At 36.9% G+C, this 12597-nt stretch overlaps 1 protein-coding gene across 5 annotated transcripts in view; it reads left to right on the forward strand.

Annotated features, from left to right (window-relative positions):
- Positions 1-12597, forward strand: part of mre11a (MRE11 homolog A, double strand break repair nuclease) — a 320741-nt gene that overhangs the window by 174688 nt on the left and 133456 nt on the right. For 4 of the 5 annotated variants that reach the window (XM_052576125.1, XM_052576126.1, XM_052576122.1 and 1 more), the window contains exons 13-15: positions 392-565; positions 10173-10232; positions 10340-10532. In XM_052576125.1, coding sequence (XP_052432085.1) covers positions 392-565; positions 10173-10232; positions 10340-10532 — 427 coding nt within the window. The remainder of the gene's footprint in view (positions 1-391; positions 566-10172; positions 10233-10339; positions 10533-12597) is intronic. The other variant, XM_052576123.1, reaches the window with a different exon arrangement.

Here is a 12597-nt window from a genome sequence, read left to right on the forward strand (position 1 = left end):
TGTAAGATGATTAATCACATCTTACTGGACTGCTCTGCTTCTAATTCAAGTAAATGTGATTTTAATTAGTAAGGTCTCTAAAAGACTCAAAAACATTTAGAATTTTTATCATATTTTAATTCAGAACATCTTGTATAATTTGTTGTATTTTGTTTTATTTGCGTTTAAAATATTATATTTTATTTTATGGGCATCTGTCCATAAAGGCCAGGCTCAGCCTGAATTAATTGTTTTTACTTGTTTTTGTAAACTGATGGACAAGTATATTGAGTATAATGAGTTTAGAAAATGTTTAATAGATTTGTTAAAAAAGTTATAATTTAAAGTTAACTACCCATTGTATATATATTGGCATGTAATGGTGTACGTTTCTGTATGTGTTCATGTGTAGAATGTGCAGTTGTCTCTGTTGACGGAGCAAGGCATGGGAAAGGCAGTGCAGGAGTTTGTGGATAAGGAGGAGAAAGATGCTATAGAAGAACTCATAAAGTACCAGCTGGAGAAAACTCAACGGTTCCTCAGAGAACGACGGGTTGAAGCCACAGAGGAGAAGATTGATGAGGAGGTAAAATGTGGAACATTTAAGGAAGATCTAGTAAGAAATTTTAATTAAATAAGGAGTTCTTTTTACAATGGCATTCTTTTCTTTCACAATGAGCTTACTTGTCAGGTATCAGGTAGAGGGATGAGGCGAGGACTCAATGATGCAGATAAAAGGGCTCTTTAATAATAATAAAATAAAAGAAACAAACTAAAACCGGGGAACCGACAAAAACTTGACAGGCAAGGCACGAGGAGCACAAACAACACTCAAGCAGCTAATGAGCAAACTCATTAGCTGCATGTTCAGGCAAGACAGCACGCAGCCAGCACAAACCAAGCTGCATGCAACTATACAAGATAACAAGAAAAGCATGCAGCCGAACACAAACCACATGCCACAGAACACACTTGGACAGAAGAGCACACGGTCGAGCAAACTTGAGACCGCACGCTCCCACAACAAGACAGAACATGGAGCGCGAGTGTCCGGACTCCGTCATTTACCTCGCTCCAACATAAAACAGGACATGCGGACGAGAGCCCATGGCTTGAGCAGCCTCGAAGCCACATGCTCACCTGAGAACAATACCATAACGAGAGTGTCAGGGCTCTGTTACAAAACCATGAATAACACTAGACTGAAGTTACAGAACCCTGACACTACTTAATTGTAATTTCCTGTGACATTCTAACTCTTTCAAGAAACAACATCGTTATGTTACCATTTTCAGGGTGTAAATTGTAATCATATTAAAAAAAGTAACCGATAACACTTTATAATAAATGCATACTATGAATCAATAATTAAGCATTAATAAATAGTCAATTCATCATTTTTTAAGCATTGTCCTGACATGAATAGATATTAGTAAGCAGTTTATAAATACAGCAATAAATGGTTTGTTCTTGATTTAAAAGCATATCTACAGTAGGTGGACAGCCTATATGGGCCTTACCGCCGTGCGTACTGTAACTGAAATTCAGTCGCGTGGTAAAATCATTCGCGAAACTACCGCCAGGTGGCGCAATTTGCACCGTGCTGTTCCACTTAAGTCCATGCGTTCGCCTACCAATGGTATGACATTAACTAACAGTAACTTACATTAGTAGCCAGTCAGAATGTTTTGCGTTTATAAACAAACTCAGTCACGGCCCTGATGAATGGAGAAGCGCGACAAAAAGCTGTGAGGCGAAATGGTCAAATATATCCATCTAGCGCGTATTTACAAAGAAAAGTTCAGAGTAATCATGTAATCTCCATAAGAATTATATGATTGCCAAAACATATTTACCGGGATTTCTGAAAAGGTCCTGTTCACACATGATCTATTAATGGTAACTTTACCAGTAAAGACTGTATGTGTGAAAGGGGCTAAACTTCCTCTGTATACGCTGTGAATTTTCATTGCTTAACGTAATCTGGAAAAACTGTGCATTATCTCATTAGATTTGTAACATTAATAATTTATAAACATTTGGCAACACAGCAGATATATGAACATATGTCTAAATATGCCATTGTATTGTACATCGCGATTTCAAAATAAATGTTTCTGCGCGTGGCCAAATATTAAAACTTAATGGATTTAAACATTGTTTAATCGAGCTGTAAAGTTTATCGTCACCAGGCCGTTGGCGCCCTCTGCAGGTATTTGTTTTAATACATAATGTACTTAAGTTATGTTCATGTTATATATAGGCATATTTCATTATGTATTTTAACAGTGTTGTTCAGTACAATCTTGTAATTTCTTGGTTTTGATGTTTTATTTTAGCCAATTATTATTGCCTCATTGTTAGTTTATATATAAATAGTCATACTAAAGCCTGGTTTTCACTTAAGTCTGTTTGTGTTACAAAATAAATAAATAAATAAATTAGGATTACTCAGTTGTCGATATAATCATAAGTTACAGCCCTAGATTACTTTATTTCTAAATACAACTGCATTGTTTTACTTTTTGTAATAAAAAGACAAACATTTTATTGAAAACTTCTTAAAAGCAGTATTAAAATATTGTCACATTCTAGTGAACCAAGTATCTGTACTTTTGTCTCATCTCATTAGCTAAGTGTATTGTTACACCCCTAGTGTCGGGAAGCGATGATAAAGCTCATCATTTTTCAAGTGTATGATACAGCTTTCATTCTGCAGGTCAATCATATATTCATGAAAAAGAAAATCAGTTTGAATAAAGAAAGCAATAACTTTGCCATAGTATCCTTTCAAATGTTAAAGTTGTCACAGTCATTGCATGCTTTGCATGATTTTTTTGCCTCGCCCCGCCCCCGGAAAAAAGTCCAGGCTCAGGATTTTTTTTTTGCTTTAAAGGGTTAGTTTGCCCGAAAATGAAAATTATGTCATTAATAACTCACCCTTATGCTGTTCCAAACATGTAAGACCTCCTTTTATCTTCGGAACACAGTTTAAGATATTTTAGATTTAGTCCGAGAGCTCTCAGTCCCTCCATTGAAGCTGTGTGTACGGCAGTGTTGTAGTCGAGTCACCAACTGTCGAGTCCGAGTCGAGTCTCGAGTCTCAGTGTTCGAGTCCGAGTCACCAAAGAAGAGTCCGAGTCGAGTGCAAGTCGAGTCACCATTACCAGAGTTCGAGTCCGAGTCGAGTCTCGAGTCCCATATTGGATTATTATTATTTTTTTTTTATTTTTTTTATTTTTTTTGAGGAAACAATAGCAACCAACTGAGTTGGTAGGCATTGAAGTCCATTATATGAAGGAAACATTCTGAAATGTTTTCCTTAAAATACGTAATTTAAGAAAAAACGCCATGGATATCCTGGATGGCATTAGGAGGAGTAAATGATTAGGAATGTTTTTTTGTGTGTCTGAACTAATCCTTTAACACTGTATTACAGAAATACACTCGGCGAAAAAAAAAGAAACGTGCATATTACAATGAGTGTGTGAGAGAGAGAGACAGAGTGTGAGGTGTGTGTGTGAGAGAGAGAGCGAGAGAGCGTTTGTGTGTGAGTGACCGAGTGATTTAGCGTGAGTGCGTTTGTATGTGTTCAAGTGAATGTGTGTGTGTGTGTGTGTGTGTGTGACAGCATGCGCCTGGTTAGAAAGCGATGTGTAACGATAAGGGCTGTTGAAATATCGCGTCTTTTGCACGCTCAAGTTCATTATTTCCAATGTACTGTAGGCGCGCGGTATGCACGTTCATAATGGAAGCGTATGCGCGCTCATAACGGCAGCATCCAGGCGCGTCCGCACCGCAACGAGTTAAAAACATCTCAACTTTACAGAATGCCGCAAGTGCACCGCGGGTCATGTGACAAGAACTAACCATCAGCTTCATCCTTTCCCGCAAGTGCCCGAGCGCTTTGGAAAAAAAGTTAAGTAAGTGACGTCGGTGAGTGTGTTGTCAAGCAAAGAGAGCAAGCGATAGCAGTGTCTGTGAGGGAAAAGAATAGATCGCGGCCGGTCTTGGGCACAAAACATTTTCTATAACATTTTTAGTTAAAAACAACGTGATGAATGCTTAAGTCCGATTTTATATATCCTCGAGTCCGAGTCCAAGTACGAGTCATCAGTCCACGAGTCCAAGTCGAGTCACGAGTCCAGAGAATGGAGTCTCGAGTCGGACTCGAGTCCAAAGAATAGTGACTCGAGTCGGACTCGAGTACTCCATCACTGGTGTATGGTATACTGTCCATGTCCAGAAAGGTAAGAAAAACATCATCAAAGTAGTCCATGTGACATCAGAGGGTCAGTTAGAATTTTTTGAAGCATCGATAATACATTTTGGTCCAAAAATAGCAAAAACAACAACTTTATTCAGCATTTCCTTCTCTTCCGTGTCTGTGTGAGAGAGAGTTCAAATCAAAGCAGTCTGGATATCCAGTTCGCGAACGAATCATTCAGTTCACCAAATCGAACTGAATCGTTTTAAACGGTTCGCATCTCTAATACGCATTAATCCACAAATGACTTAAGCTGTTAACTGTTTTAATGTGGCTGACACTCCCTCTAAGTTCAAAAAACCAATATCCCGGAGTAATTCATGTACTCAAACAGTACATTGACTGAACTGCTAGGCTGAGGCCTATTTTTAAGTGACTGTTTGGAACCCGTGTTTAGACCCGTGTTTCCGCTGTGTCCAACCCGACCCGTATCTGACACAGTTGGATATTTTTCACCCGTTTCAACCAAATTTGCGGGTACCCGAACCCGTGCAGGACTCTATTCCGTGCGCTGTGAGGCGGGAACCTGGTCTTAAAGCCTTCTGCAAACACCCACGATCAAAAATAACAAGGATTTTCCTAAAATAATTATTAATTATTAATTGATGATTTATTATCATTATGGTCTTGTGAAAATAATAATATGGGCTGCGAGAAAATAATGAATACAAAGAGGAGTGCTGCTGAGTGCAAGCATGTTTCAGCCCAGTAACACACCGTTCTGCACAGCCAAAAATCAAATACATAATCAAATCTTAATATATTCCGCGCTTAATATAAAGCACATGCAGAAGTAGCCTAATAATTGTGAAAAATTAGACATTTTAATTATTTATTAATAAAAAAAATATTGTCGGTTGCAGGATGAAATTCACAGTGCTGGCTCTCTCCGACGAGAGAAATGCAACATTCACAGATTACACAATTCGTTTTCATTTAAAAAACATTTCAAGCTTTCTGTAGATATATTTTTTATGTGAGAGACACCACGATATTACAACAGCCCATAATATAACTGTATATTCAGCAAGAATTCATGTTAAACATATTTAGCTTGATCAGAAGGTTACAATGACTGCAAGAGTCAAGCGGGATGTTAAGAGTTTGTCTCTTTCTTTTACTGATTATTTTCGGGTTTAAGCATGGTTTAAACAGATTCAAACTCAATTGCTTTCACAATAATGCATTCAAACAAATGTAATCTTACAGTGCTACTACATTATCAATAAATAATTTGTGTGTGTTAATAAAGGAAGGCTCGCTTCTGCTCCATTCATTAAACAGAGACACGCAGAACATGCAGGATTCATATTTAAATAAACTGTTCCGGCTTAATATTTACAGATATTAGTCCATATCGTGATTTGATGTAAGTGCAATGACCTATTTTTGATTAATTCATTCAAAATTTGACAAATTTCCATGCCATTCCGTGTTAAACTGTAAAAATCTGTTTTTATGACTGGATTCCGTGATTCCCTCCGCGTTTTCTGCATCGCGGAAATCATAGGGCCCTAGTTGTGGTATGCCAGCTCTATCTTGCAATGGACACATGCCACGACATTCTCTTTATGTTTGCCCGCGCCCTAAAATCAAAACACTGCTGAATCCTTGCAGTAAGCGACTTCGGATGCAGGGCTTGTGTCTCCTTCCGCTTTGTGGGTGATATAAATGCGTTGTGTCACAAAAAAATAATTGCGAAAGAACCTGACGTGAGATTTAAAATAAATTAAGAGAGGCTTCGAGGCAGAGGAATTTGCCTCGATACATTTTTGTAATCGAGTTACTCGAGGAATCGTTTAAGCCCTAGCGCGAACACTTTAATACTGTGCTGTTTCATCCTACTTGCAGTGTGTTTAGCTTCCCATATATCTCTATGGCAAACGCGCGGGGGGATGTTTGAGCCCATTCGCAACTACAGTAGCCCTGAGTGGAGTGTTGGTGGATGTTAAATAGAAAACCGATTTTCATTTAAACAAATCGATGTAAACCACACATTCGAGTTAATCAATAAAATCTATTTATCGCCCAGCCTTATTAGAAAGTGTTAGTAATATTAATAAGCTATTTAAATGTACATTTATATATCTGATTATTTAGACATATAGTAATAGTGTAAGAAATTCCCTTTAGCACAGCTCCATCTAGTGGATGCATAATGCAAACCCAGTCAAACGTTTGACTGTAGTATCTTCTATTCTATGCGCCTTTTAATCCGATGTCCCCTATATATGAAAACCGTGCTAAAATAGGCAATTCGTTGAAGGTGCGCCTTATAATCCGGAAAATATGGTACCTGAATTAAAGGGATACTCCACCCCAAAAATGAAAGTTTTGGGTAACACTTTATAATAAATGCATGCTATTAATCATTAGTTAAGCATTAGGAAACAGTTAATTCATTATTTATAAAGTATTAATAGACATTTATAAGCAGTTTATAAATACAGATATAAATGCTTTATACCTGATTTAAAAGCATATCTATTATGTATTTAATAATTTTTTTTTTCATACTTTATTAATGATCAATTTATCATTTCTAAATTAAGTATAGCATTATTTACACACCAGTTATTAAGGAGTTGTCAGTGGTTCATAAGATCACTTAGAAATTGTAAGTAAATGATTAATAAACTATTTAAATGTGCATTCATACATCTTTTTATTCAGACATATAGTAATAGTTACTTATAGTGTTAATAAATGGTTTATTAACATGCATTTCTACTGTAATTCAGGGTTAATTCAGGTAGTTATAAAACATATGTAGTTGTTAGTTAACTATTTTTGTGAGCTCATCTAAAGTGAGGACTATTTATGCCTTGTAAAGCTTTTACAAATTAGATTTAAAGGCTGTTAATATTTCTATGTTCTGTATCACTGTGTTGTGTTTGTTTCCGTTTTTTGTTTAGAAGATAACTGAGCCTTTAAATATCCTTTATAAATGCTTTACAAGGCATAACTAGTACTCACTTTAGATGAGCTCACATAAATAGTTAACTGACCACTACTAAATGCTTTATAACTACCTGAATTTACTACATTTCTTGTGATCTTGTGAATCACTGGCAACTCCTAAATAACTGGTTTGTAAATAATGCTATACTTCATTGAAAAATGATACATTGATCATGAATGAAGTATGAAAATACAATTATTAAACACATTCTAGATATGCTTTTAAACCAAGAATAAAGCATTTATATCTTTATTTATAAACTGCTTATTACTGTCTATTAATGCTTTATAAATTATGAATTATCTGTTTACTAATGCTTAATTGATGATTAATAGTGTGCAGTTATTATAAAGTGTTACCAAATTTGGTCATTAAACACTTACCCCCATGTTGTTACAAACCTCTATGGGACAGTCTCAAGCCTCCCGGTTTTATCCAAAATATCTTACATTCTGTTCTGAAGACGAATTAATCTTTTACAGGTTTGGAACAACATGGGGGTAAGGGATTAATGACCAAATTTTCATTTTGGGGTAAAGTATCCCTTTAATCATAAATTATAGTAGGAATACCTGTTAATAAAGCATTTGATAACAATATTGCTGTGTATAAATAAGATGTATAAATGTGCATTTAAATAGATTATAAATCAGTTACTTACCATATTTTCCGGACTATAAGTCACACTTTTTCACATAGTTCTTGCGACTTATCACCAGGTGTGACTTACCGTTACCGTCTAGAGCCGCGAGAGTGCGCTCTATGCTGCTCAGTGCTCCTGTAGTCTTAGAAACTGCTTATTAATGTCTATTAATGTAGGGATAAAGCATTATAAATCATGAATTGATTGTTTACTAATGTTAAAATATAATAACTGCACAGTATGAATAATTAGACTAAGAAGGAGTCCGTGCTATTTGCATTGCACCCATCTTGCACTTAAGTGCGAACTGTAGTTTCAATTTCAGGAGTTGCCCTGCTATTGCCTGTGCTAATTATGCCACTTTTCCACCAAAATTACCCAGAACATGGTTACCAGGAACTTTTTTCCCTAGGAACTATTTTCCCCCAAGACCTGTTGCTTTCTGTGTTTCCACCGTGGTCTAAAGTACCAGGGAGATTAGGCAAATAGACTGGTGCACAAAGTACTCTGATTTTGGACGTTCATCCTCGGTAGTTCAGACTTTATGCATTCGACTTGGGAGTTTGAGTTCTGCGACAATGCAAACCGCAAACAGCAGTGTGCTTGATAACATCAGTCAGCTCGCCTTGGCTACTGCAATTTTCCTCACTGTATATTGACAATAAAACGAATTATGATATAAAATAACACTGCCTCCTTTCGTTTTCATTTAAACATAATAACAGTTGCAGAAATGTACTTAGTTCAGGGATATGTGTATATATACAGCCATTACAATGAAATGAAATATTATATCAGTTTGCCTTTTTTATTTTCATTTTAACATATAGATAAATTGAATACAGACCAAAGATAACCTGTTAGATTTACCATAAACTAATTATATTTTATGTTTAACCACTAAAGAGACATCAAAGCCAGCGGCACATATCAGATGGTCTAGCCGAGGTGAGGCTGCTCTCAGCGGATACATGTTAACTGAGCTCCCACTGAACGCGTGGAGCTCGCATCTTCGAAATCGGGGAAACACATTTTTAAAATAGGCGCTGTCTTTGTAAATAACCCTCTGGAGTCTAAGGGTATTTTTGGGGCCTGGAGAAGTTTTGTCATGCCCTGACATTTGTGCTTTTTTCAGTTTCTTATAAATACCTAAATGGCTAAAGTCTAATCTCACTGTAATCAGCACATACTGGGCTATAATAATATGTGTGCAGCATGTATGTACATGATTGTGTTTTTGAGAAAAAAAATGTTATGCGTGGTTAGTGAAAAACTAAAAATGTTAAATCACTTGAATAAGGCAATAAAAAACATACAGAACATTAGTTCCCGGGACTTTTGAGAACTGGAGCTTGTCGCCTAGAATTTTTCTTTCTAAATTATGTGAAAATCATCTTGTTTACTCACAGAAAACAATATATTGAATTAAATTATCTACGACACTTTTTGTTGGTAAAAGTCATATGTGAGTAGGTGTCAACTATCATGAATATCATTGTGATTTACACCTGAGAAGACAAAGGCCTGCATAATGAGCTGCATAATGAGCCTTTCAGTCATCTGTGCCACTGAGAGGGAGGAGTTATAAGAAAGAATGTGAGGACAAAATAAATCTATATAATGTTATGTTTTGTAGTTTATTTAGAATGTATTCAAGTATCCCACAACATAATTTAATATCCACTTGGGGGAGCAGTTAAACAGTTTATTAGGAAAAATCAAAGCTGACTTTCAAACTGAATTTTTTGCATCATTACTCCAGTCACACAATCCTACAGAAATCCTTTTAACAATCTTATTTTCTACAAAAAAATAAATAAAAATAAATTGACTCCAGAGGGATAAACCACATATTTGAGTTTTAAACTACTACATTCTAGCCTGAAATACTTTTAAAATGACATTTTATGATACAATAACAGTAATATTTTGAAAATGATCAAAATAAATGGTGGTTTCGCCCCCGAAAGTTTCGGAACTTTGAAAAAGTACTACCTCACCAGCAGGGACTTTCTGGGGGGCATTTTTTTTTACCCGGAACTTCATTTAGTTCCTGGTTCCTGTGGTGGAAACACACCTTGTACCAGGTCAAAGTCCCTAGTTCCTGGGTAAAGTTCCTACGGTGGAAATATATATAAATGTGTGTGTGTGTGTTTAGTACATTAAAATGTATTATAGGACTTATTTTAAGGTCAGTTATGTAAGAATGATTTTGGAACAGTGGACTGCTTTGGAAGCTTCTCTTGTGTGCACATCTCAGTCAATAAATCTTGGCTCAGACGATAATACAGGGTCTCACCTTTACTTACATGTGTCTTTAGATTCGACAGTTTCGAGACTCAAAGAGGAACACAGCAGAAGAGGATGAGGAAGTGCAAGAGGTCTCTTATTTATTTTTCTCGCTATACAGTACACTAACTTCTTTTCACATTCATAATTTACTAACATTCCTATGTAAATTAACCTAGCAACATTCATTTTGTTTCAGGCTATTATTCGTGCAAAAGCTCATAGGGACTGCAGTGATTCTGTTAGAGATGATGACCTCAACCTATCAGATGAGTCAGCTGACATTGCTGTGGAATCAGATGAAGAGTACACTTCTGCTCCAACAATCCGTGGAAGGGGGCGTGGCTCCAGAGGTTCAAGCAGAAGAGGAAGAGGAAGAGGAAGAGGAAGAGGTATTTACACAAACCATAAACATTTACAAACATGTATAAAGTTTCTTTGATCGCTACTGTAAGGTCCAGGCACTTGGCCCAAGGAAGGTATCCAGTGATGGATGAAAGTTTCCTGCGTGTTCGGTAGGGGTGCTCCGATCACGATCGGCCGATCGTTATGCGCTTCTCGTCAGTAAAGCCGGTTTTCTAATCAGCGGTTAATTCCATCAGGTGCCTGATTTCACATAGAGCAGCTGTTACTACACAGAGCCGTTGTTAATAGAGAAGATGCGCAAATCACGTTAATTTTCAGCGTTTTTTGGTGCATCTTCTCAGTTAACAAAGGCTCTGTGTAGTAACAGCTGCTCTATGTGAAATCACGCACCTGATGGAATTAACCGCTGATTAGAAAACCGGCTTTACTGACGAGATGCGCATTAACGATCGGCCGATCGTGATCGGAGCACCCCTAGTGTTCGGTCTTTCAGCGCGTAGAGTTATTCATTTTAGGTTAAACTCAAATCTGTCTCCATTGTATTATTTAATCTGACACCATTGTATTATTTAATCTGACTCCATTTTATTATTACCTCAAATTTAGGTTGGAATGCAAATTGGTTGTATGCCAGTTTCTAGGTATTATTATTCTGACATTTGATTATTCTAGTTAAACTCTTTATTACCGAGGTGCGAGGACCCTCTTGTATCTGCTTTTTTGTATTATTATTAGGGCCCGAGCACCGATGGTGCGAGGACCCTCTTGTTTCTGTCGTTTATTATTATTTTATTTTTTTTCTGAAACTTTCTCGAAAAGTCATGAAACTTGGCACACACGTCAGAACTGGCAAATGATTAGGTATGCAATGGTTTGCTAAGGTGGGTGTGGTAAAATGGCTCGACAGTGCCACCTATAAATTTTCAAGTTAATCTTGAGCTACGTTTCACATACTTGTACGAAAATCGGTACACACATGTAACACACCAATATCTACAAAAAAGTCTCTTGGTATGAAATCCAAATCCCAACAGGAAGTCAGTTATTTTTTTTCTTAACAAAAATTTTGTCGTTTTTGCCATTTTCGGGGGTTGTACTTTAACGAACTCCTCCTAGAGATTTATACAGATCAACACCAAAGTTTGTCAGTGTAATCTAAAGGCCTTTCCGATGTTAAATTTCGAAGATCTAGAGTTTTCGTTTAGGGGTGTGTCCGTGGTGGCCTGGCGAATTTCGATGATTCGCCATGAAAAATGAAGTTGCTATAACTCAGACATAAAATGTCCAATCTGCACCAAACTTCACATGTTTGATAAGACTCCTGACCTGAACAGATCAACATTGCCAAATTTAGTTATAGTCATAGCGCCACCTGCTGGCAACAGGAAGTGAATGCTTTACACAGCAATGAACTACTCCTAGAAATCTAATAAAATCAAAATTGTGTTATGGTCCGATTTATCTAAAGGCCTTTGCAATAGTGAATTGTGAATATCTTGAGTTTTCGATAAAGGGCGTGACCTTGGCGACGTGACAAAATTTGATGTCTCGCCATGGGAATAAAATTTGAAACTCAGGCATAAAATGTCTGATCTTCCCCAAACTTCACATGTTTGATAAGAGTCCTGGCCTGAACACAACTGAAGGCCAATATTCCATTGGGTGTGGCAAAATGGCTCGATAGCGCCACCTATACACTTTCAACATAGCGCGCCTCGAGCTATGTTTCACGTACATGTACAAAAATCGGCACACACATGTAACACACCAATATCTACAAAAAAGTATCTTGGTATGAAATCCGAATCCCAACAGGAAGTCGGTTATTTATAATTTTCTCTGCAAAATTGGTTTTGTTTTCGAAATTTTCAGGGGTTGTACTTTAACGAACTCCTCCTAGAGATTTATTCAGATCAACACCATACTTGGTCAGTGTAATCTAAAGGCCTTTGCGATGTTAAATTGTGAAGATCTTGAGGTTTCGCTAAAGGGCGTGTCCGTTGCGGCCTGACAAATTTTGATGTTTCGCCATGAAAAAGGAACTTGCTGTAACTCAGACATACAATATCCAATATGCCCCAATCTTCACAT

Source organism: Carassius gibelio, chromosome B15, assembly GCF_023724105.1.
Source record: "Carassius gibelio isolate Cgi1373 ecotype wild population from Czech Republic chromosome B15, carGib1.2-hapl.c, whole genome shotgun sequence".
In the NCBI taxonomy this organism is placed as follows: Eukaryota; Metazoa; Chordata; class Actinopteri; order Cypriniformes; family Cyprinidae; genus Carassius; species Carassius gibelio.